The sequence below is a fragment of the Lonchura striata genome, chromosome 1, assembly GCF_050655825.1.
Source record: "Lonchura striata isolate lonStrDom1 chromosome 1, ASM5065582v1, whole genome shotgun sequence".
Taxonomy (NCBI): Eukaryota; Metazoa; Chordata; class Aves; order Passeriformes; family Estrildidae; genus Lonchura; species Lonchura striata.
In genome coordinates this window covers 17,922,101-17,947,589 of record NC_140703.1, presented here as the reverse complement: position 1 = coordinate 17,947,589, position 25,489 = coordinate 17,922,101, and the positions used below count along the sequence as shown (strand labels likewise).

Below are 25,489 nucleotides of genomic sequence, written 5' to 3'. Positions count from 1 at the left end.
TCAAAGGGGAGGGGTTTGCTCAGCACTGCTGGGATGAAATCACTGCATCTTGCCTGTGTTAGGGGCTCAGAAACACTCAGGTTTGCTCAGTCTGCCGCAACGGCGCTGAGTATTGGAGCTCCTTGATTTTTGGTGATGAGAACATCAGGAAATACAAAATGAAATCATTGTGTTGTCTACCAAGTTCACAGGATCACAGAATCACTGGGGTGGAAGAGAGGCCTTCATTATCTCTTGATGCTTGACTCTTGATCTCTTCAAGATCATCGAGTTCAACCCAGCCCCAACACCTCAACTAAACCCTGGCACCCAGTGCCACATCCAGGCTTTGTTAAACACACCCAGGGATGGTGACTCCACCACCTCCCCGAGCAGGCCATTACAGAACTTTATCACTCTTTCTGGAAAAAACATTTTCCTAATCTCCACCCTATATTTCCCTTGATGCAGCGTAAGACTGTGACTTCTGGTTCTGTCAGTTGCTGCCTGGAGAAAGAGGCCAACCCCACCTGGCCACAGCCACCTTTCAGAAAACTGTAGAGTGATAAGGCTGAACATCCCCAGCTCCCTCAGTCATTCCTCACAGGGAATCCCCAGGCGCATCAAACAAACACAAAGTAATGAAGTCAATATGTAATTGCTTTTTTTTCTTATTTTCTCAACCAAAATTTTGATATTATGCTGTTCTGTCATGCTGTCAGTGCCCATACATTTCCCCACATGCTGGTGGCACTTCCCTGTAGCACGAGCATCTCTTACATTAAAATTATTTGGAAAATATTGGCGGGCCTACTGAGCTGGTTTGCATTGTGAAAGTTGTTTCTTAATGAATTCTTAATAATTTGTTGTACAAATTGAAGAAAATCTACCATCTGCTTTTTATTAACATTTCTTTTATTTACAACTGTTTATTTAGACATCCTATAGAGATCTATATTTACAAAAAAAATCTTTGTAATATAAAGTTTTAGGAGGTCTTACTGGTAGAATTGAAAAGACCATAAATTGCCATGGAGATTGAGGAGTGTGGTGTTAGCCATTTTTTGATAGATCTATTGATAGTTCTATTTGATATATTGCTCCTGGAATTAACAAACTTAGAAAAAAAAAAAAAAGCCAGAATTCTGGTTTAATTGAGCATTTGCTAAGTCTTCATAGCTAATAATCATGCTTATATTTCATACGTACCATAGAAAATGTAGTGACAATATCCTCTAAGAAATTATGTTAAAAATACTCCATGAGTATTCAGTTCATCTTTAGAAGATTTTTTTTTTCATGGAGCTTTAGAGTGGGACAATGTGGTGTTGATAGTTCATTCCTGATCTTCAGATGAAGAAAGAGGATCAGAAGTCTGGATGCTTAAAAGATTTCTCCCAAATTTATGTAATCTTGATTTTGGGAAGAGTTTTTTTGGTGAGCACTTGAACCTTCAAGGACCTTGGTAAAAATCTAAACTCACCTCGTGCTGTGATAATGGCAGAAAAATAAATCATCCAAAACAGAACAGGAGAGGTGTAAGAGGCCTTACACTGCAACCACTGCTCAGCAATAACAAAAATATCTCTGTATTATCAAACCTGTCTGTTTTCAGTGCAATTCCCAAGGCCACAGCTAAATACTGTGAAGAAAATTAATTCTACCCCAGCCAAAAACAGCACAGGTGATCTCTTGGGTTTTACTTGCCCCAAAGGGAGAGATTTTTTTTTCCTCTGCTGTACACATTCAGTTAATTTTAATTAAATCACCAATACATTGTTTTTGTGTTGGTCTGGGATTTTTTGATCATCATTCCACTCCAAAACTGGCGTTTTCTGTTCAAGAAAATTCCCATCCAGTGCTGTTTTATGCACAGACAGAGCACGCAGCTCCTATTCCCACCGGGTGTATCCACTCTCAGGGAGCACTTGGTTGTCATAAGACAGCTTTATAAGACAACCCACCAGTCTTAGGAGGCTGATCTTGCACATGTGTTTCTCCCCTTTGAAGTCTGTGATCAAGAGTTCATATGCACCAGACAGTTTTCTTAAACCAGGGAGCCAAGTGCTTGACAATGGGAGCCAGACCATTTAGAGCAAAAGGCTTTTAAAAAGCCAACCTTTCTGGCACCAGTGTTTTTAATGTGTGTTCTGCAGGCCCTTGGGGAGTCATAAGCCTATTCCTCAGGGTTTATGAAGGGAAAAAAAAAAATTAAAAAGCAAATATGTTGTCAGGAGACTTGAATCTATGTATTTTCAAGCTTTGCAAATAGGTTCAAAACTAATTCTCTGATAAACTTACCTGGGGCCAGAGCAGCTCATGCAGAATTGTTACTCTTCATTCCTCCACCAAACATCTTTGGAAGATGCTGATTTTCAGTCTGGGATCTCTGAGCATGCTTCCTTCCCTCTTTTAAAAGGAGAGGTTTCTTTTCAAACTGGTTCAGTCCATTTGATTTTCTGCTTCAGAAATCATCTTGGTTGTGCCCATCAGAAAATGCACTGCTGTTAAGGGGAAGTAAACCCATCAGAGTTAGCAAATCTGGGTATTTCTCCTGACAAGACATACCTGGTAGATGGTTTATGTTGAGCCATATTTTTTCATTCTGCTTGTTTTCACTTGATATGTCTTTTGTCATAACTTAGAAATTAAAAAATAGAGCATTAATAGAGCAATGCAGGTGAGCCCAATTCTGTCATACATCCTGTTCATGGCATCATTTTGCTAAGCTGGTCTTATTTAGGATATAACAAGAGATTTGGAATAAAAATACAATTTCATGTATATAAATTATAATATCTTGTAGTTTTTTCTTATGGATTATTGTCATTAAATATGTGAAAAAATATTCAGTTTCTCAAGGGCAGTTAATTAACCTGTTCATTTGGGCTTTTTTCACCACTTATTGCCTTTGTGTAGCCAAAGGAGCAGCACTTTATATATGTCTAGAGAAATTAATAGCTACAGCTTTAGGAAACTATTTTAACTCTTTGGAATTAATCAGAATATCCCGGGTTGGAAGGGACCTCTAAGATCATCCATTTACAACCCCCTGCTATAGGCAGGGATAATTTCCATCATCCCAGGTTGTCCAAAGCCCCATCCAACCAGGCTTTGAACACTTCATAGCAGGATGAACTGAGTGACAGCTTTGCAATAGCAGTGTTTAGAATAAAATTGTATTTTTTGCAAAAAATTTTAGAGCTTCATTATGAAACTCCAGTCAATATTTATTCAAAATATTTTAAATTCACAAAATCTTCTTTCAGAGAGGGACTATATGGAATTTTTAGGCATTTATTTTATGGTAAAGCATTACATTTTATGTTTAGTTAGTGGAACTAAATGACACCTCAGTTTAGTTCATCCATATAATGCTGTGCTGAATTTTAAGTGTCTCAGTCATCAAAGTGCATAAACAGCAAAGACATGTTTTTCCCTTGCACAAACCCTATTCTTTGTTTCCTCCTTGTCCTTGTTCACATAATGTTCTCTTGAAGGATTATCTTGTCATGTGAAGGTACAGAAAAAAGCCATCTCTTAAATACCACTCATAGACTATTAATTGTTCAACTAAATATGTGGCTTACAATTAAATCACATACACTTTATTAAGATGGAGTCTTCTGCAAATAATGAATGAAATTGAGCTGCAGGCTCAGGTTGCTAAAATAGATTTGCTTTTGCCATCATAGAAATTCTGTGGTCAGTGGTTACAGCCAACACAGAATTCTGCACTTTGAGGCTGAAAAAGTGCATTATATTCAAATGCACTTTGTTGCTTTTAAACTCTTATGGTTCTGGCTTTAAGTGCAGGTAGGACACGAGTACTCCACAAGACTTGTGGGAAATGTCATATCCATGCAGAGCTCACTTCTGGCAATAAGGGAAGCAGTATCAGGACTATGGCCTGCTCCCAGAAATGTGTACCCAGGTTTTGGCCTCTCAAGTGCACATGAAGCTGATGGAAAAAATATTTTTCCTTCTGTAATATAAGCACTTTCTGTTCTTATCTGGAAAAGGGCAAACCACTCACCCTTCCTGGGACCACCACTATCAATTTAAAATGCCTCCAATATACGGTTTTTGTAAAACAAAGTATAAAATGATAAAATGTCACTTGCAAATGAGACACTAACAGTAGTAGGAATTGCTTCCCAGCAAAGGTTGTGTCTGGTAAACTATGCAGAAATATTCAGGAAGAAATTGCTTTGTGCATCCAAGTTCAAATTTATCCTCAGAGTGTGAAGCTATGCTTGGCAAGGACTGACTCTGCTTTCTGTGTATTCCTTCTGCTTATGGCAGTTATACTGCTGTATCTCTGAAGTTTTGCTTTATCCCCCAGAATGATAAACTTGGGCTTTTATGTGGTGTTGCACTGATTTGATTACTAGTAACATAAAAAATGTCTTACAAAATATGTGTGTAAAAAGCTTCCCATAAACTGAGATACCATGACATCCTCCATACCATTGTTTTAGAGGTTTATTTTCCAAGTTCCAATGTGGATTATTAACAGACAGGGCCATGACTGTGTTTTCCCTTGCACATATGTATCTGCACCAGAAGGAAATGTTTGCATTTCATAAAAGCAGCCTGAAGCGAGATCAAAATGAATGTCCAGTCAGCATACACAAAAGATGTTGTGTTTTAAAGACAAGATTATTATGTCTTTGAAATTAAAATAGTTGCCTACATCCAACTGAATGACAAGATAAGGAAAGCCTGAAAATTACAATACTAGGCCTTTGTTAGTTCAAAAATAAATAATTTTACACAAGCCTGTTAGCTCTTTACAGTGCCTTCCTGTAAATTTGTTCCCATGGATTTAGAACAGAGGACCTTTTAGAGAAGTATTGGAAAACTCTGAGGAGGTCCAATGCTGATTTCCTTTTTAGTTTTAGTGTGCAAAGAAAATGGGCCATGGTCAACATTTTTATAGCCATTCTTTGAAGACTAGGTCCAGCTCACCCTACCTGAGGTTTGGATGCTGGATGGTGAGTTTTAGGCACAGGCCTAGCTGCTTTTTCTGTTATTACTTATTTATTTTTTCCTTTTACTGTGATTTCTCATGAGCATAATGTTAAATACTACATGGAGATTCTGGCAATTTTCCTAACTGTGGTGTAAATGTTTCTGTTTCTCTATATCAAAGTACTGCCAAGAACAGGGCACTTAGGCTTCTTTAGCACCAAAGTGAGCAGTTTCTGATGTTCACCTACTAACCTAGAATATCCTGACTCTATTCCTGCAGACAGCAGAGCAAACACACTAAAACAACTCCAGCCACTTGGACTTTACACGTGGAGGTGAAATGGCAATGAGCGTGTTGGGCATTTTCCAACTCCTGAGCTCGTGCATTGGCACTGCGGGGCTGTCGGAGTGAAGATGTCAGCCCCTCACCAGCTAATGCAATGCCATAAAACGTGATGAGGATTAGGTGAGATCCTCTGCATCCGACGTGCCTTCGCTGGGCTCCTGCTCTCAGCCCGGCAGAATTCAATGGCCGCAGTGTTCTGCACGGTGTTCAAAGCAAAAGGACATCACGTGAAATCCCCACCGCCTCCAGAATTAAAAAAGTGTTCATGGTGGGGAACCTAAACAATTGAGATTCTCACAGTTTCCCACATGTGTGGCTGCTGGCCAAGAGGTTTTTTTTTGTTTCCAGAGACAGTTCCAGCTGCCATATTTAGGAAGCCAAAAATGCTCTTTTGGTACAAGATGGCTTTAGTAAAATAAGCAGTACCTCAGGCCCCAAATGCATGCTTAGATGTTAAGATTATGTGCTTACAGTGGGACTGAGACATACTTTTATCAGGATTAGCTTTTCACACAGTGTGAAGTGTATCCAAACTTACCAAATTACAAACCAGTCCTCCTCTTACTTTGTATAGAAAACATTATGTCAGACATAGGTGACTCTTAAGCAGAGAGCTGTTATGAACATAGTCCAGGATTGAGGTCAGTGTAGTTTTGTCCAAATGAGGATGGACACAACTATCTCATAGTTTTTATAGCATAATAGAAAACCAGCTAAATCTGCCTTTTTGCTGAGCTGAGGAGCCTGAGTGGGGTTTCCCTTTTGACTGTTAAAGAGGTAACCACTGTCTTGTAAAATGTGAGGCAGTAAAAACTGCATCCTGCAACAGCTCTGCAGGGCCCTAAAATGTCTAAGTTGGCCTGTTACAACTTCCAGTTCAGTGCAGTAGGCAAATCTGATTTATGTTTTCTAAAATAATCTTTTAATAATTTTCTTGTTGTATTACAGACCACGGGCAAAATGATGCAAAACCATTTAATAAAATGTCATAAACTCAGCATGTCTAGTACTCAATTTACAGCACAATACCATAGCAAATCTGATGATTTAAGATATCTTGTTAAAAGATGATTGAAAATGAATGTTTGCACAAGCATTTCTTAGGCTACAAATATTCAAAAAATATACCAGTCATCTCCAGGACATTTGTAGTAATTTAGTACTAACCATCTCTTTTTTTTTTTTTTTTTTTTAAGGGTGTGGTTTTAATCTGATAATGTCTTTTTTCAAAAGCAGGAACAAGAGACAAGCTATACTATTCTGAGAGCCAGGGGCACCAACGTGACCATCAGTGGCCTCAAGCCTGACACCACCTATGTCTTCCAAATCCGAGCCCGGACTGCAGCCGGATACGGGACCAGCAGCCGCAAGTTTGAGTTCGAGACCAGCCCAGACTGTATGTCTTTGTTCAAATGGCTTTTGCTGACATCCTGCCCAGTTCCTGACTGATCTCAATGGCTGCTTTCACTCCCTCTCTAGCTGAGGAAATGTATCTCATAACTATTTATGATGTGTCTTTCTTGGTAGCATTGCTGGATAACTTTATGCTTTATCATTAAACTTGAAACGGGCTATAAAGGATATCCCAGAACTATCACAGGTGGTGTTTTATTCCATTCCCTACTCTACTTCTACCTCAGGCCAGAACTGATGCCTTGCTAGACCTTGGCTCTTGCTGAGGAAGGAAGTGTGATAGAAAAACAAAGAGTAGTGTCAAGCCAAATCTTTCACCCTGATTCTGTGTATATTTGAGATATGTTATGTATTTCATCCCCACTTCTTCCTTCTCCACCCCAGCTCTTATTCTGAAAGGCAAACAAGCTTCATGTTAAAAAAAAAGGAGTTACAAATTGCTGTTATGGTGACTTGCAGCTTTGGTGTTCTAGTTGAAACTAGAACTGAAGTTAGGACAATTACAGCAAGGAGGAAACAATCAGTTGCAAAGATAAAAAAAAATAACAGTTTAGAGGTTAATGAGTTTTCTCTGCAAAGTAATGTTACCAAAAGAAGGGGAAATGGAAAAAGTCGAAATGTGGAAGGAGACAGTGGTGCACATCTCAATAATAAGCATACAAGTTACCCAGATGACCAACACATGGCCTAAGTTTGTTCCTGTGTTACCCAGTTATCATAGCTGGGAGCAGCTGAGGTGTGCAATGGGCACAGATGGGAATGGCGTGACCCTAAGGAGAGGCTCTCTAACCTGTGTGGGCCAGGAATGGCAGCTGGAGACTGGTCCTCACTCCAAAGCTCTAAAGCCATCCTGTCATTTTGTAGCACTCCAAAGTTCCATGCTCAGGGACCACAGGGGGATACCCAAAATAAGGCAGAAAAGAGCCCTTATTTTCCCTGTAGACATCTGTATCTGCATGCCCTGTCTCCACAACCTTCATGAGGATATTGTCAGGCTTAACTGGGAAACTTAGCTCCTAAAAGCACTTTCCATCACACAGAAGGGGAAGTGAAGATGGTGATTATGGGATTTCTTGCCAAAGAAATGTTCCTTACTGAACATGACATAAAGGATGGATGGCATACATGACATGTATATTTGTATTTATGTATATGTTTTTATATTATCATCAGTTTTCTAGCAGCTGCTACAACTAGCAAAAGTAAAAATTGAGAGTAGCAGAAACAACTTTGGTAAATTGGCAAAGATGGCTGGAGTCTTAAGTTTTCTTCCCTTCTTTGATGAAAAATTATTTTTCTTCCTGTATTTATTAGATGAAAAATTATGTCCTGGATCAAATATCTGCCAGGAGACCAAATGCTGTATAATGACGCCTGTTCCCTATGTGCATGTAAATTCTGCTGTCACCAATGAGATGTGAGTGTGTGAAATTATTTACCTGTTTCTGTGGTGCCTTTGCAGCCTTCTCCATCTCCAGTGAGAACAGCCAGGTGGTGCTGATTGCCATTTCAGCAGCAGTGGCCATCATTCTGCTCACAGTGGTGGTGTATGTCTTGATTGGGAGGTGAGTCTGGTGTTTGATTTGCACATTTTCTCCTGTTTCCGTGTCCCAGGGAGGCCCTGGTGACAGTGGCACATGGGGTGTCATGCTGTGGCTGCTTTTTAATCCTCTGTCTGCTGCCCAGGAGCTCCAAGCCCTGCTCACAGTCAGTAATGAGCCCGCTCACGTTAGCAGCCCAAATCATGCAGCAGTTGTTAAAAAATGCTATAAACACATTCTCAGGCAATTGTAAAATTAAACTGTAGGGGTCAAAAATCAACAAATCCTCTCATTAGCCAATTTCCTCAAATTCCCTGAGAACATCACATGCCTCTATAGGGCACAGAGAATGTAAATATCATTAAACTTTCAAACAGGCATTTAATTGTGCAGGGAGAACATTCTATTCTGTTTCCACCTGCAGTTAACACATAAAATTCTCTGTATTAATTTTTTATTTCTTTTTGCTTGTAGATTCTGTGGATACAAGAAGTCTAAACATGGCACTGATGAGAAAAGGCTGCATTTTGGGAATGGCCATTGTAAGTTACTGAAGCCTTTTAATGCTTCCAGAACTGTTGTATTCCTCCCCTAGGTAACTGATATTTTTCAATTAAAAAAAAAAAAAAAAAAAAAAAGAGCCATACCTCACTCAAACCAAGGTGAAATTAGGAAGAGAATTATCCCTTCTCTTGTGGGTAAGGGGATTTTCCCCAAACAATTATTCTTTGTTTCAACTTCTTTCATGTGTGTTCAGGTTAGTAATGAGCCAAACATCTCCTATGTTCAAACAATGCCTGTGGTTGGAGTTGTGACACTGATTCTGCTGTGCAACACTGAAATCCAGACTACAGCTGCAACTTCCTCATTATATAAAGTCTAAGAAACATATTTTCCTTTCCCAAAGCAAAATATAAATAAATATCTTGACGAACACTAAAGCTACGGTGAAAATTGCTTGTTTGACAAAGTTCACCTACAAATAATAGTAATAATCCAATTCTGGATCCTCTTTGCAATGTCCATTACTTTGCTCCACCTTTCTGGATCATGAAGGTTGGCTCACAGGCAAAGCTCCATTTATCCACCCTTTAAAACAGGAAAAAAAATTAGTTTTGTAGCAAGAGAAGCTGAAGGGAAAAGAAGGTGATAGTCTAATTCCTGATCAGGAATGGGAAGATTACTTAGTTATTAATTTAATCATTGTACTTTGGATTTTTATATCCTTACAGGCAAAGATAATGCCCCTCATAGACACCAAGACAAGAATTTTTTTTTTTCACCCACATAATTGTTGATGTTTAATGAATTTTTGTTTAATAAGAAACAGTTTCAGCTCCAGATGTGTGTCCTGCTACACCGTGTAAACCATGGTTGAACCACGTATTTCTGTTTTTTAGCATGTTGTAGCATTAATGTCTGTGGGGTTTTTTGCTCACAACAGTGGCACTCTGCTATTTGCAAGAAAAGAAATACATTATTCTGGTACCATAATAAGGTGGCCCCTCCCCAAATATAAGTGAATTAACATTTTAATGAGGGATTTACCTGCATTAGCTGGAAATTAGAGCTGCTTCCCAATCCTTGTGACAATGAAATAACTGTTCAAATTATTATTCTTTAAAGTTTCCTGCTCCTCCTTATCTCCAGAGAGCCAAGAGCATGAACATCCATGATTTCTGTCTCCTTCCCCAGCACTGTCAGGGGATACACAAGCTGCAGCCCAACAACTGCTAACCAACTATTCTCAAAAAAATCTCTAAGGTTACATGTGGTCCATAGAATTAATGCTTCATCATCCAAATTTAATGAGGTTATAAAATAAAAACAGCCAGTAAAATAAGTGTCACAGACAAATAACAGGTCAGAATTTGCTCTCCTTACTCCCACACAATGGAAAGTTGCAATCACTATTCTTAAACATGGCAGTGCTGTTAAATTCCTGTGGATTAAATTGCTTTTAATTTGGCTTTAGATATTTATGTACTGTTTTCTGAGTAGTGCCATGCTGATTCACTATGCAGTAAGAACAGAGCCAATCACGGGCCTGGTATCTGTTAGAAGTTCTTGAAAATTATTTGTTATATATTTTGCAGATATTTATCTGTTAGAATTTGTCAGTATGTATGTGTGTGGCTGTTGAAATTTTCAATCTACCAAACTGCAGTCATTCCCAAAGAATAAGAAAATTGCTCCTATGAACTAAAAAAGGACAAAGTAACTTCCATGGCTGTCATAAACTTTCAGCATCTTATATACAACAGCTGGTTTATTTCAGTCAGTTTACTCTGAATTACTTTTAAAAAGGCTCCAGCCATGAGCTATTCCCTGCAGCCTTATTACAAATCCTATAATATTACTTCAAAGGAACGAAAATGTTTCACCTCCTCAGATCCTCTCCCTTTGCCTTCTCTGGCTGGGCCTTTTTATTTTTTTGCTACCTTTAGGGCAATTTGTGCTGTACAAATGAAAATGTAAATTATTATGTTTGCACAGAATGAGCTGTAAAGTAGTGCAGCTTAACACATGTGCACGTGTTTATTATCTGTATTTCATGACAGAACCCAGTTACTGCTCAGGCTGCCCTTAATTATTGGTGTGAAGGGATTATTCTCCTTGCAGCCACCATCACCTGATCTTGGGAACCTCAGGGGTCAGCATTAAAAATCCCAAGCCAAAAACCCCACAGTGCAGAAGCTTTTAATTGTTATTTTTATTGGGGATGTGAGGGGGCCTGTAATGTACATTCAGTATGGACGGGAAGGAGCATTTACAAGATTTTTAACCAACAGCAGTATACAGCCAATTACTTTTTGTTTTACTTGCAGGTAATTCTGTAATCATCAGGCTCTTGAAGGAAACACAGTTGGCTTTTAATGCTGTGCACACGCAGCCCTTGTGTTAGGAGCATGGCTCTTACTTTGCATTGTTTTCAAGGCAATTAGCTTGGGAACTCAGTTTTATCATTTTTCTGTCAATTCTGAGGCAAATAAATCCCCATAAAATTGATTTTTTTTTTTTAACATAAGCTTTTGCATTGTGTGATAAAACAACATTGTGCTCTCACGGTCCAAAGGATTTTTTCCCCCATCTTTGCAACCCCAGCAAAAAAAAAGGTTTAACTATTTTAGCAGTGAAAGAATTGCTGCAGTATAATAATGCTAAGCTGGAAAGGATATTACTGAGTGGGTTAGCACAGTGTTTGTTGAAGGAGTTAATATCTTTTACAAGACCAACTGGTACAGTTAGGGAAAGCTGGAATACATGTCTGGGAATGTAGGGTTCGTGTCAGAAGCAGAAAACTTCAAGCTGGGTATTTCGCTTTTTGTTAATAAAACATATTCCTGTTGTAAAATGAGTACAACAGAGGCAGGCACAGAAGGAACTGGGTGAAAACACAAGCAAGGCTTTGAGTTGGGCAGGGGAAACGAGGCTGTGCTTTTCTTTCAGCTTTTTTGTTGGAGGCAAAGGTTGGCAATGATCTCTTCCAGCAATCCCTAGCCAAGAAACTCTAGAGGGGGCCAAAATAATAACATGGATGTGTGGAGAGCAAAGCTCTAGAACTAGCCTATATTCAGAACAAATATCTGCCATCCTTGCATGTTCTGACAGAGAGATTGAGGCAGGGGTGCGTTTTTTTAATGTAAAAGTTTCTTATTATGCATCTTGTTGATGGACTTAGGAAAAAAAAAGTTGGAGTTAATCTGATTTCTTAATATATGCCTAAGAAATTTTCAGACTGACTGTAGCAACACATTTTGTTCCTTTCCCCTTTTTTTATTACTTTGGAAGGGTCAGTTTAAGGCAGCATCTAAATGTAGCAGCCTGGGAGAAGTGAGTGGTATTTTAATATTGGAAAAGCAGTTAAATACTGCAGTTGCAGATATTTGAAATGGGTTGTCACACTTCTCTGCAGGACATTGGTCTGGTTTCACGCTGTTCAAAGATTCTGAAGACCCACAAAAACCAGTTTGATTTGAAGAATTTCCTTCCTCAAAGTGAATTCTTTCCTTCCTCTTCCTTCTATTGATTTGGTTTCTGTTGTCTCAGGAGCTTTATTTCAAGTCAAAATAACATTTTTTTCTCTGAATTTGTTTTTACACAGTAAAGCTCCCAGGTCTGAGAACTTACGTAGATCCACACACATATGAGGATCCCAACCAAGCCGTGCATGAATTTGCCAAGGAACTGGATGCTTCCAATATATCCATTGATAAAGTAGTTGGAGCAGGTAATGACCATCAGATATATTGAACTTTTGCTGTGTATATACTGGTTTAGGTCTTTAGGCTCATAGTTGTGACTGGAAAGAAAATGTTCTAGAAAGTCTTCAAATTAGCAGGTCACATTTACAACTGATTTCAGTGCAAAGTTAAGGGCACACAATTTTCTATTTATTTTTTGTTTTTTCAAAGAAAGGAGACAGCAAGATAGCTTTTCAAAGGACACCAAACCCATACTTGAGTGCACCACTGTTGGAAGGCAAAAGATCATTTGATCTCACTTCTATGTTTCTCTTTAAAATCTGTCAGCACAACACAGAAAATGTTATCAACTGTGAAGATGTTTTATTTTTTTTTTTTCTCTTTCCCCATGAAAGGACTCTTGACTATTATGCCTTGAGTGAAACCACAAGCTCATTTCATACCAGTCACCATGCATCCATCAGGCTGCAGTGACCTTTGGTCCTTGGATTGATTTTGGTCACTGCTTTGGATTCGAATTATTGATTTAGGAGGAAGGAGTTGTCTGTCCAATAACTGGTTGTCTGAGCCATAAAGATGCCACAGGTTGTTGGATTTACAGGAATCAAGCCGGTGAAGTGATCAGATTTTGTAACAGAGGAGCCAGATTACAGAAATTCTCATTACACTGAGTGTTGCAATGGAGCATGTAGCTCCTGATGGAATGTATGCCTCCTCCTTGAAGTGAAGTGGCAGATTGTCTCATTGAGCCAGGAGATCATGGAGTGTTACCTTTCCTCCTATATTAAAGCATTTATGAGGAGTACTATTGATTTTTAATCCATTGAAAAAGACTTGTTCCTTTATTATTGATTTTTTTTTGGCTTCTCTCTAAGTATATGGTTTGAATTAAAGCCATGAGATGGGAGAGACACCCTGAGTACTAAAAATTTTCAGCTGGAAAAAGTGTAGAACCCAAGGTGCTGTACTCAGTGCATCTCCTGAATCACCCATCAAAAAAAAAAAAGGAACAGTTTTCATCCTCCCCTACTGAAGCTACTCAACTTGTTAATTTGAAGTTATTTTATGGAAAGGTGGAATCCGTGTTCCTTGCTGGTTTTAATGTTGCCCCACAAGAGTGCACTGTTCTCCATCATCTTCAGTCAAGGCAGCAAAGCTTTGCTTACATAGCAGGGAATTTGTGTGGGGATGGAGAAGGAGGAATACTCTAAATTTAAGTCCAGGAGCAGTATGTTTCCTTTTAAGACTTTCAGGAGCCTCACAAATAACAAACTTTCTAAATTTGGCCTCTATCCAGTATATGAATCTAGAAAAGAAATTCCTAAAGATCATGCCATATTATACAGCTTGGTTATTCTGGCCTATTTTTAGTCAAGATGCACAGCAGAATAAGAAGTAAACCAAAATTTGTCAAATACAACCTCTGGAAACAGAGGGAAAATTTTTGAGAGGCTCCAAAAAAGGACTTTTTCCTAAAGGAGTCAGGTGTTTTAAAAGTCTCCCTGCTCCACTGCAGTGAGAATCACAGATTATTCTGGGTCGGAAGGGACCCCCATGGATTGTGGAGTCCAACTCTCAAGTGAATGGTCCCTGCAGGGATTGAACCTGGCCCTTGACACAACCAGCCCCCTGCTCAAACCAACTGAGCTAAGTGGCAGAGAGTTCCTGCAAGCTTTTTGCATTAAAACTTGCACTCAAGCTGTGATAACACCTTTTTTTTTGGCCACCATAACTCAATTCACATAGTCTGGAGTACATAAGGCATTGCAGTTAACATTTCCTCTTAGCAGTTGCTTGAGATGCCATCAGGAAGAGCCAGGAAGGGAAGAACAGATGGAAATCAGGCCACAGAGGGCTGGGAGCTTCCAAAATGAGTTTGTGGCATCACTTTACCCTGCTATCACCCTCAGCACGTGGTAGTTTTCACATTCAGAGTTCCCTGAGGCAACTTCTTCAGGAACACTTCTCCCCAAAACCAGAAAGGCATTTCCTGTCTCTTACTGAGTCAATGACTTGTTTGAGTGAATGACTTGGTCTCTTCCTGCCCTTGTCCTTTGCAAGGCAAGTGTGAATGAAATTATAAAAAAAAAGACAGGGGTTTGAGAAGAAGGGATTCATTTAACTGCCCTGAAGTGTGACGTAAGTAATGAGACCTGCAAGTCAGGCAAGCAGTCTCGACATTCTGAAATGCTCCGAGCAGTTTTTTCACAGTTTTAGCCAGAAGCCTCCGAGAAGAGAGGGTTTTCAGAGCTTACATAGCTTTGAAAACATACATAAATGCAATAAGGAAATATTCTTATCCAAAAGAACCTCAAGAAAAACACAAGGGATTTTAGCGGGAGGCTAAGCATAAGAAAATTGAGGTCAGAAGCCACTTTTTCAGATTTTTCTTTGCAGTAATTTTTTCTTTTAAAATAACTCACTTATTTTTATGGATTCAGTTCAACAAACCACTTCAGAAGTTTAAATCCAACTGGGCAGTAGGAGAATACTAAAGAAAGTACTTTCTTGATTTGGGGGGGATTTAACTATGTGCTTTGCTGAATAAGAAAGCAAGCATTTGCTTTTCTTCCAAAGAAGAAATATACTTGTAGTACATCTTATTTATCAAATTCTTCACAAAATTCAGGGGCTACCTGTCTCTGAACTTACTGTGAAGGATTGCAGTGTCCCAGTGAACATGACTGATATTTCCAAGGTTTATAAAATGATGAACTTTGGTTCCTCTGCAAATCTGAGGGAGTTCTCTGCACAGATTTAAAATGCAGCAAAGGGAGTAGCTGATTTCACAGAATCTTCATTTACTGTTCTCCTGAGTCCAAATGCACAGCAAACACCATCCCCTGATGTACTAGATAACCTCTTTAAAAAGAAATTAGGATATCCTGAAGAGAGATCTTTGTGCCATGAACAGCCCTGCTAAGTAATCCTTATCAGCTTCCCACATGTAAATAGACACACCAGTCAGCAGGGCAGGTTATTCAATCGTTATGTATGTGGTGTAATTAAAAATAAATGCCTCAGGAAGGCTTTGTATGAAAAGCCATCATCCTCATATCTGACATTCAGTGCCATGTTTTCCACTCAAACACAAGACCTTGTTCCTCCTAAACAGTGTCTGGTGAGACCCAGTCCATTTCTTACTGGGATCATGTAGTAATAATTTGCAGGAAAAACTGTGGTGTAACTGCATGGGGCACTGTGGGTGTTGACCAGATAAATGTATTTAGCATCCATACTGTCCTAGATATAAAAAAACCATAGGTTAATGTAGTTGGGCTGCCTGGGGAGCTCTTTCCAATGAAATCATTTTCCAAGAAAGTGAACCTGCTTTATATCCAGACACAACAGCAAACTTCATTGCTAGAAAAAGCCCATCTTTTATTCTCTTGCAGCATCTGCTGGCCTTGAGGTACTTTTGGAATCTGATTAATCACTCAAGCTCTGGTTTGTTCAGCCATGGCTAAATGGGACTGTGTTGATAGACATTACCCATAACCTTTTCCTTCCCAGAAGTTAAACAAATATCAGATTGACAATTCCAGCTTTAAAATGAAGGATTGATTGCTGGGCTGCTGGCTGAAATCATAGCTAAAGTCTCCATTGACAGTAACTGCAAAATAGTTCTAAGAGCTTAGCTTGTTATAGCTTTTTGGACCATTAAAACATCAAGAAAATGGAGTTGGAAGCTGGGTGCTGCAAGATTTATTTCAATAACTTTTTTACCTTTCCCTCTGTTTTCAAGATGTGCTCTGGCCTTCCTATTTTCTGGTGCTCTGACAGTATTGAGCTGGGGCTGGTGTTTGAACTCCTGGTAAAGTATAATGGTCATTTGGGCTTGCAGAAGTTGAATGCTTTTAATTAGGTCTGAAAAGAACTCAACTCCCAGTACTTACCAGTAACAGCTTTTAAAATTTGTTTTCTGAGCTGCTGCCTGTCTTGGCAGCCTGAAGTACAAACAGTATTAGAATCAAAGGATGTAATGTCAGTGGTTTTTAGCAGTATGTATGCACATAAAAATATATCTTCCTGTTAGTGGGTATTACCTTGATAGTACAGTTCTATGCCTAGAGGATGAAGCAGCTGGTGGTAAGATATGGTGATATTAATTTCTGTGTTGTTGACTCAAATCTAGCCTGGGTTAGACACAGAAAAAGATCATTGTCCTGCCACACATTTATTCAGGCCTTTTTTTTTTAACTTGGCTGTCTTAAAAAATATTCAGAAAAGAAAAGCTGAAAAGGGGCACTGAAATCAGTTGCTGCTCAAATAATAATATATTGAAACTTCCTTATGTGATTTGTGTAAAAATTAGTTAACTGAAAAAAAATTTCAGCTGAGGTGTCTTCTTCCAGTAGTTTTCAATATATTTAATACTTCCTCTTTTGAATGCTAAGATTATTTTCCTTGTGCTCTTCTCTTGCACGTTGCAAAAGGATAAACCAGTATACACCACATTCCAGGGGCTTTTTTGAGTGCTGATTCTTCTTCCTTGAATCCCTACGGAATAACCACATTTCAGCTTTTGTCACTTTTCCACTCTCCTTTTTAGGAGAATTTGGAGAAGTGTGCAGTGGACGCCTGAAGCTGCCTTCTAAAAAGGAAATTTCAGTGGCCATCAAAACCCTGAAAGTTGGCTACACAGAAAAGCAGAGGAGGGACTTCCTGGGAGAAGCCAGCATCATGGGCCAGTTTGACCACCCCAACATCATCCGACTGGAGGGAGTTGTCACTAAAAGTAAGAAATTCCAGCCTAAATAATTCTCTGATTTGCTGACCAATCAAAGGAGAGCAGAAGTGAATTATAAATGAAGTCATCCAGGTTTATGCTCTGCAAAAAGCTCAGTAATAAATCGGCAGGTTTAATAAACTCCAGAGTTAGGAATTGCTCCAAAAGGGCCAAGAGGCACAGGGTGATGATCTGGTAAGGAGTGATGGAGACTGATGAGCTGAGGCTTCTTAATTGCACTGAACTTCACTGTGTTCTGCTTTCGGTAAGTCATTAGATCTGTCATTAGCACTAATTAATGAACAGCCAAGCTGGTACAACAACCAGTTCTAGTGAATAGTTAAATAAGGCTAAACTTGTTCATATGTACCAGCGCAAGGCATGTTAAAGCTCTAGAATTCCAGAATTCAAACATCTTGGTAAAAATCTCAAAGAAATCTTGAGGATTTAATCTATCAGTAGTAAAATTAGTTTTTTCTCTGTCCTTATATATATATATTTACTTAAATGCCTTTTCTAAATCTGCTTTTGGGTGCTTATTTTATGGATTTGGTTGACTTTCTTTTGTTGTTGTTGTTGTATTTTTTTGTGGGTTTTTTTTTGTTTGTTTTTTTTTTTGTTGAAGCATATTCTTGGTCTTTGTTTATGATAACAAATAACCTTCTCTTTTTGATACAAAAAAATTTAACTGAAACCTCTATGTACATGTGGCACCTTTTTGGACAAGTAATATATTTCAACAACCCTCTTCAGCCACACTTTCTATATTTCCACTGCATAATGAAGTGATACATTTAGCAATCAAATTTATCTACCTACATTAGTTATCAAGTGGGAGATCAATAAGATTTTATATGAGGCAATCATAAAAAAAAAAAAAAAAGACTGCTCCAAGATCTCCAAAAGGTCTCCAAGATTCGAAGATTTTTCAGGGGAGCAGAAAAAATTGGTAAGATATTTTTCTTGTTCATCCTAGAGAACCCTGCTGGCAAAGCAACACTTTGCCATTTTAGTGATCAGCTTGGAATTTGCTGAGGATGTTTCTAGTTTAACTGGATAGAAAAATGCCAAACACTTTGGGTTTAAGTAGATGGTTTTATTAGTTTGAAGAAAATGTTGGTTTTTAATTGTGTGATTCAAAGTTTCACAAGAATAGGCATGAAAAAATTTCATAGCATACTGCTGAAAAGTATAAGAAATGAAAACCCCACCAGAATATTTCTAAAAGTCACTAGTGAAAGGTATGTAAAACACTACATGTTATGAAGAGCCAAAATTATAATAATAATAATGCCTTCTCTATGTGTGATTCATGAAAGTCTATTTTGCTGATTTCAATAACAAAGGAATTATTGTTTATCTTAGGTCTCGCAGTCCTATTAGGAAAGGTCTGCCTGCATAAATTGAGGTTTATCTCCTGCTTTGTAGTGACACACATTTTGTACAGACAGAATAAGTTTTGCAGTCACAAAATCACTTGAAACGCCAGCACCAGTCTGCACACAGCTGAGCTAAAATATCTTTTGTTACATTTTGTATTCCTGGAACACTTGAGACAATAATTTAATTGCTGTACAAGCAGGAATGTGTGCGTTGCTTTTGAATGTGCATTACTAATTCTCTCTGTACTCTGTGTAAGTGACTTTTTGTGACTTTGCTACTCAGGTGCATTCACAGCAATGCTGTCTGCTTTGGGGGGCTGGGGGAGGAGGTCAGGAGTGCCAGCTGCCCATCACATCGCTGTGTGAGAGAGCAAACTCTGAATGTTCCCAGCTAAAGCCAGTAAAACCTCCAGGGTACAACACCCTCTCCACATAGCTCCAGAACAGGAGCTGAGAAATTTGCTCTGAAGCTACTTGTCTCCATTTTACTGGGCAAAAGTATATTCACAAACTAAACATAATAATAAATATAACTATTTGTTTTATTAAACATTCTGCAGCATGATAGAAGGACAAGAAGCTTAGGAGTTTGGAGATTTTTTTTGTTTGTTTGTTTTTATCAATCACCACACCAGGCTTCCAGCCTCGCCTCCAGCACAGAATTGTTCCTCTGCTCCTTGTGGGTTTCTGCATTTCCCAGCTGCTGCCCTGCACTCCTGGGCACACTGTAGGCAGCAGTCTTAATAACCAACACACATGTTCTGCTTAGTTTACTAATAATTTACAGCAATTTGTAGTCTGCTATTGTAATAAACCTGGGCAACGCTGTTGACACAAGTCGTTATCATTTATAAATGGCTGAGCTTTGATAAATGGATGCAGAGGGTTCCTTTAAAACTTCAGAGCATGTGATTCTTATTATGGGCACATTTCCAACTGAATCAGGGTGAAATCCTGCACTTAAGGCATTTGGAGTGTGGGTGAACAAGGCAGGAAGATGCTCCTGAAATAATTTGGAAGACATATTTCTTACTCTAGTTTAAGTTGTTCTGATAGTCTCATAAAATTGTCTGAGTTTGTACAGAAACCAGGCACCTGTCTCCTGGCTTCAAAGTGCAGGGCAAAGTAAATCAATTTATCATAGAAAATTTTGGATAGCCCTGTACTTGAAAGGTCCAGCAGCGTATTCTGGGCGTTACCAGAAATCCCTTTGAATTCATGTTACACACAGAGTGCAACTTAAGTACTTTTTCTTTAACTATGTATTTCTGGCTAGCAAGACTAAGTAGAAATAGATTTTTTGTTTGAGCTTTTACATTGTTAGATCTCGTATCTGTATCATCTCTTATATCATTCAAGACTAATATTTTGCATACAGTATTTCCTACTGGTGAATGGATGACAGTCAATTAATTAGTCATTAGTGTGGCTCCCACAGTATAACACATAATTTGTACCATAGAAAGAAAATATTTGAACCCATTAATTCATAATGTTCTTCTCATTTTAAACTCATTCTTTGATATTACTATTTCTCTTCTAAGATTTCTATTTGGTAGAAGCTGTATTTTTTGAAAAGCAAATAGAGAAAAAAAAAGTTGTTGTTACCGTTGACTTGGCTTTTTAAATGGCCTTCTTGTTCTTAATTAAGCTGGATACATTTTTCAAGCCTCATGCTGTTCAATTTTAAAAGCTAAAATTTCACCATGCCCACTATACAATATGCAGGCTGTAGTCCTACTTTTATGATCAGATGCCCTCCAGTATTTTATGTGCAATAATAATTCATCTCCTTAAATAAATTCATGGTCTTACCCACTTTTCTCTCTACCCCAAAGAGAAAATAAGCAAAGCATTAGTAAATATTATGAAATAATAAAATCCATATAATAGTAAAATATTAGCAGGACAATGACCTTGGTCGGAAAACTTCCCTGTTATCACGTGAATTTTTGCATTAGTTTCTCTCCAACTTGACGGAGCTGCATAGAAAATCTTGGTTGTGTCACAAAATACCCTAGGGTAGAAGGAATGATTTCAAAAACTGGTCTGAGTATATCTAGATGAGTTTTTTTGGGGAAAAAATGGCTTTTCAAGGGCTGTCTCCTTAGAATTTGCCAGTACCCATGAGTGCAGCATGTTCAGATCCCAGCTGTGTCCCAGTTTGTGCTGTCAGGGATCCCAGCACAGAGGGAAGGAGTGCCTGGGAGGAGGGAATGCCCATCTTACAGCTTTGCTTCTCTTTCCTGTGCCCTGTGTTTTACTGTGCACTTCCCCTCCCATCTGTATCTGCACCCAGCCTCAGTTTGTACATGCATCTTTTGCTTCTCTTCTAAATGCAAAGGAATGATGTAAAAATTATCCTTGGGGTTAGGAAGATCTGGACACATTCCTGAAATGCTTGGGTTTGCTGATTGTGTTCCAATGTGTTCCTTTGAAAAGCCTGACCTCTGTGCTCTGTTTTCAGGTAAACCAGTTATGATTGTTACTGAATATATGGAAAATGGTTCCTTGGACAGCTTCCTACGAGTAAGTGCAACAGGAAACTTAATGGGGCAGAAGTGGCTCTTGTTCTGGACTTGTTAGGGGTCTACTGCCACCCTGCACTGATTCATCAGCAGCTCTTGTTTCTTGCTATTTCTTTATTTTCATTTGGCTTTGTATCATGATGTGCTCAGAAAGACACTTAGGGATCTGCTTGTCCATTTGCAGTAAGCATCATTCCAAAATTAAGACAATTTTGGTTGCATTAGCTTTTCACTTCTATTAAAAATGAACAAAGCAAAGCAACATTCTGGCACACAAAAAATAAGAACTGTTTTTCTGGAGGCTGAATTATGACTGTAGTGCAGTTATGCTTATTGGTTGGCAGTCTTTATGTCTAAGCAAGAGATTTTCAAAATGAATGGATTTGTGGAAATTTTATCAGTAATGAAAAGTTAAGAGAATAGCCCCATACCTGAGAATGTTAAAAATGTTTAGCTAGCAAAGTTTAGTGGCCTGTTTTCTTTTTCTAGCCTTAGACACACTAATGCTGCGGCTGATTTATCTTTGTTTTCTGTCAAAGTTGGTAGTGAGCCTAAAAAAATTCAAATGCTCCCTGTGTCACCAAGATTTACTTGTGGCAAAACAAGGAGTGCAGGAGAAGTGAAATCCCATCTGAGGGGAAACACTGGTTTAATTTTAATTTGTTAGAGCAAACTCAGCTTGGCTGGGAGACTGCTTTGGTTCTGCCACGGTTGAATGACATTATCCCCCAAATTCATAACATTGAACTAGACATTTAACCCCAAAAGGGGATAGATTGTCAACCTTAGTTTCTCTATGTACTATATATGTTATGGTGTCCACTGGAGCATGTAAAATGCATATAAATAATGTGTCAGTGTAGCTGAAGGAAATATCTCTGTACTGAACTATATATATTTTGTTTAGACCTGAAATCCTCGAAGAGAGCCCTGAGGAAAGGAGAGTAATTTCTGCCTGCACAGAACAGTTGTTCAGCTTGTTCTTTCATTTTACTGTGATTTTTTTTTTTACTACTGTTATGTGGAAACATAGATAAGAACCTTGTGAGTCATTAATATCACAGGCAACTCAGGCCCTATAACCTTTTTATAAATGCCTTTTGGAACTATTTAGTTTCTTTCCTCATTGCCATTGAAAGGCTTTCTGAGCATCTGATTCTGTTCATGGTTAGAAACCTTCTGGTTTTTTAGTTAAATCTTTTCCAGAGTTTATATAAAATTCTCTTGTGTTGATTCTGATAAAAAAAGGAACAGACAATTGCTAATAATATTTTAAAATATTAATTTCTTCATGAAGGGGACTTCTGAGAGACTCTTTAAGCATCCCCTCTTTCATATATTTGTCTAATGTTTCCAGTGCAAATATCACCCCCAAGTACTCTAACCAAAAATGAAAAATGGATGCAATCAGTCTGGCAGACTGATTCTTGTCAGATCACCTCGTGTGACATAGCCAGCTCCCTTGTGTTTAATAAAATTCCAGAAGCAGAAGCATGAGGAGTTGGAGAGCTGCCCATGAGGATACATATACAGCACTGGGGAATTCATCTGAGAGCTGCACTACAACAAATGCTGTCCTATTGTCTATATATCCATATATCAATATCAAAAGTAGATGTTACCAAACAGGATTAGTAAGAGTTGGGAGATTTAAATTATGCACAGAAGTAGATGATTAGAAATATATACAATTAATGGTTTCTAGGCTAAGTCATAATGTGTTCCAGTATTTTTTGTGCTCCTGAAGTTGAAGAAAATTTTAAGAAATGAGTTTAAAACTAACAGAATTTGAAAGCCGCTGACTCAGATCAGCATTTGCTTTTGTTAAATAGATTTCTTGTGTAATAGAAAACTTTCATTAGGCCATTGGGGAAGGCTTGGATTTTCACTGAAAAATCCTGCAGCCTTGCAGGGAAGTTGGACATCTGTTTCTGTAATGTTCTGACACTCCAGTCTCAGGAGCACACACAACTTAGATTTATGTGCTGCTTTCACACGTGTTCCATCTAGGAAATTAAAACTCTGATGACAGCAAGAAGGGGAAAAATGCATTTTTATCTGAATTGCAAATCTGTCCCCTTCCCTCAGCTGACTGGGAGATCAACGTGGTTCCACACGTGGCATTTCAATCACAACTCCTGACTCACCAGCTCTTCATTTGAGGAGCTTCCAGGGTATATATGAAAAAATCTGTGCAAGAAGGAACATGAGCAATCCCTGAGATGATATTTCCAATGTTTTCCAGAAGCATGATGCCCAGTTCACAGTCATCCAGCTGGTGGGCATGCTCCGAGGGATCGCCTCTGGCATGAAGTACCTGTCGGACATGGGTTACGTGCACCGGGATTTAGCTGCTCGTAACATCCTCATCAACAGCAACCTGGTGTGCAAAGTCTCAGATTTTGGTCTCTCTCGTGTACTGGAGGATGACCCAGAAGCTGCTTACACCACAAGGGTGAGTTCCTGTGTTCCTTTACATTTTTAAAATCCTTGTTGGTTGTGGCAAAGACTGAAATCTGATGGAAATCTGAAATCTGAGGTCACTCAGTCCTGTATGCCCAGAGATGTTCAATAAACCAGAAGCTCATCGCAGTTATTTTTAAATTCATGGAGAAAATAGAAATTGTACATTCAAAAAGTATGGTTTCTGTTGGTAGAATACTTTCCTTAGACTATGCAAAATTCTTGGCTCCGTTTCTTTCTCCTGGATGTGTAAAGGAGTGAATATTACAATTAAAGCCTGAGTTCTTTTGGCACACAATAATTTAAGCCTTCATGTGTGCTTTGAGAAGTTTTAGTTACACTGCTGATTTTTTACTCCCACAAAGTAAAAAAAAAAAATCCTACCCATCGAATTTTTGTGTTTTCTAGCATGATAAGGCATATGTCTGACTGGAGCATGCTGCAATCACTGTTCTTCAAGGGTGTGTCATTATACCTGCTCTTGTACCTCTACCTGAGTGAAAACTTGAGTAAAACAAAAAAATGCATATCTGATTATCACCCTGAGTAACATTTCCATGTTTTTGTGGAAGCCTTTAGCTTTATGTATATATGTGTATTACACTTGGATATCTGGTTGCTCATTTTAATGCTATTTAAAGTGTATTTTGTTTGCTTTGCAAAAAGTGACATTAGTGTCCTGTGTCTTAGTCAAGTGTAATTTGCATTGCTCACAATAATCACCTCATCTTCACTGTACAAAACAGATTATAATGTATCAGCATAACCTTAATATGGGTTTTGTAAGGTTTCCTTCATTCCTGAACACTGACAGAAGCAATCAATAATTTTAGTAGTTTATATGCTGCCTTCTTCATGATTGAAATAAAATAACATGTGAGAAATGAGTAAAGAAATGACAGATTTATTACACATTGTATACACATACTCTAATAGATATGTATTTATCAATCATACCTTCATATAAGAAGACATAAAGACTCTGTTCTTTATTTGACCTTTCAGTGTTTTCTTTGCTCTCTGATAAACTTTGTCATGGAGTTAGAAATATGCAATATATACCACTTTAGAAAACTGTCTGCAGAGATCTGGCATGGTTGATATAAAGAGGCATTAGCAGGAGAAAGCAGTGTTATTCTCAGTAGTGATACAGCATAAATAAATAAATATTCCTGGAATGCAAGAGCTCCTCAACAGAAATTGGTCTGTGATCCAGCCAGAGGTTCATTGCTGTGTCAGATACCTGTTTTCTCTCTTAAAATCAGGCTGAAAATGAAGCACTGGATAAAGCTGTCACATCAGTGACATGTCTGTGGGTGGTTTGGACAAGTCAGGGTGCACAGGGTGTCAGTGATTTCAGGCAGTGTTGCATCTGAATTTCCTCCTCCTCTCCCTGCCACCTATTTTCTGAGTCTACCTGCCTATTTGCAATTAGGTAGTGAAATGAAAAGAAACAAATGAAAAGAAACTATTTTGTAAAGTGTAATCATCTGTGTTCAGTAAACTCCATCTGGCATTATTGGTGTGTGTGCAAACTGCTGCAGGAAGATGCTCGGACAATTCAAACCTTCCAATGCAACTTAGGACAAATCTAATTTTTTTTCAAGAGTTGTTGCTGTGAATATACCTGTGCCACATGTTGGCTCTGAGGGAAGAACAAGGCTATTTGATAGTAATTTTTTTTTTGCTCACATTTCCCTTTCAAGTGAGTCTTATGTAGATGTCAGGGGAGTGTTTCCAGGTGGGATGTTTGATCCCTAGCTGAAAAAAATGGGGACCACAGATGTGAAACAGAGCTTCATTGCACTGGTAGAGAGATGAACAGTTCATGTTCCTGCTGCTTGGGTATTTCACAAAACACAGGACCATTTCCTAGGCTTAGCATATTTTGCAACCACTAATTATAGGACAAAAATACTGCCACTTTTT

General features: G+C 38.5%; 1 protein-coding gene across 2 annotated transcripts in view; it reads left to right on the top strand.

The window, feature by feature from the left end:
• Nucleotides 1-25,489, top strand: part of EPHA3 (EPH receptor A3) — a 178,145-nt gene that overhangs the window by 129,032 nt on the left and 23,624 nt on the right. The window contains exons 7-13 of one of the 2 annotated variants that reach the window (XM_021550215.3): nucleotides 6,536-6,695; nucleotides 8,175-8,277; nucleotides 8,728-8,795; nucleotides 12,359-12,484; nucleotides 17,011-17,196; nucleotides 21,037-21,098; nucleotides 23,343-23,552. In XM_021550215.3, coding sequence (XP_021405890.1) covers nucleotides 6,536-6,695; nucleotides 8,175-8,277; nucleotides 8,728-8,795; nucleotides 12,359-12,484; nucleotides 17,011-17,196; nucleotides 21,037-21,098; nucleotides 23,343-23,552 — 915 coding nt within the window. Of the gene's footprint in view, nucleotides 1-6,532; nucleotides 6,696-8,174; nucleotides 8,278-8,727; nucleotides 8,796-12,358; nucleotides 12,485-17,010; nucleotides 17,197-21,036; nucleotides 21,099-23,342; nucleotides 23,553-25,489 lie in introns of both variants that reach the window. The other variant, XM_021550214.3, reaches the window with a different exon arrangement.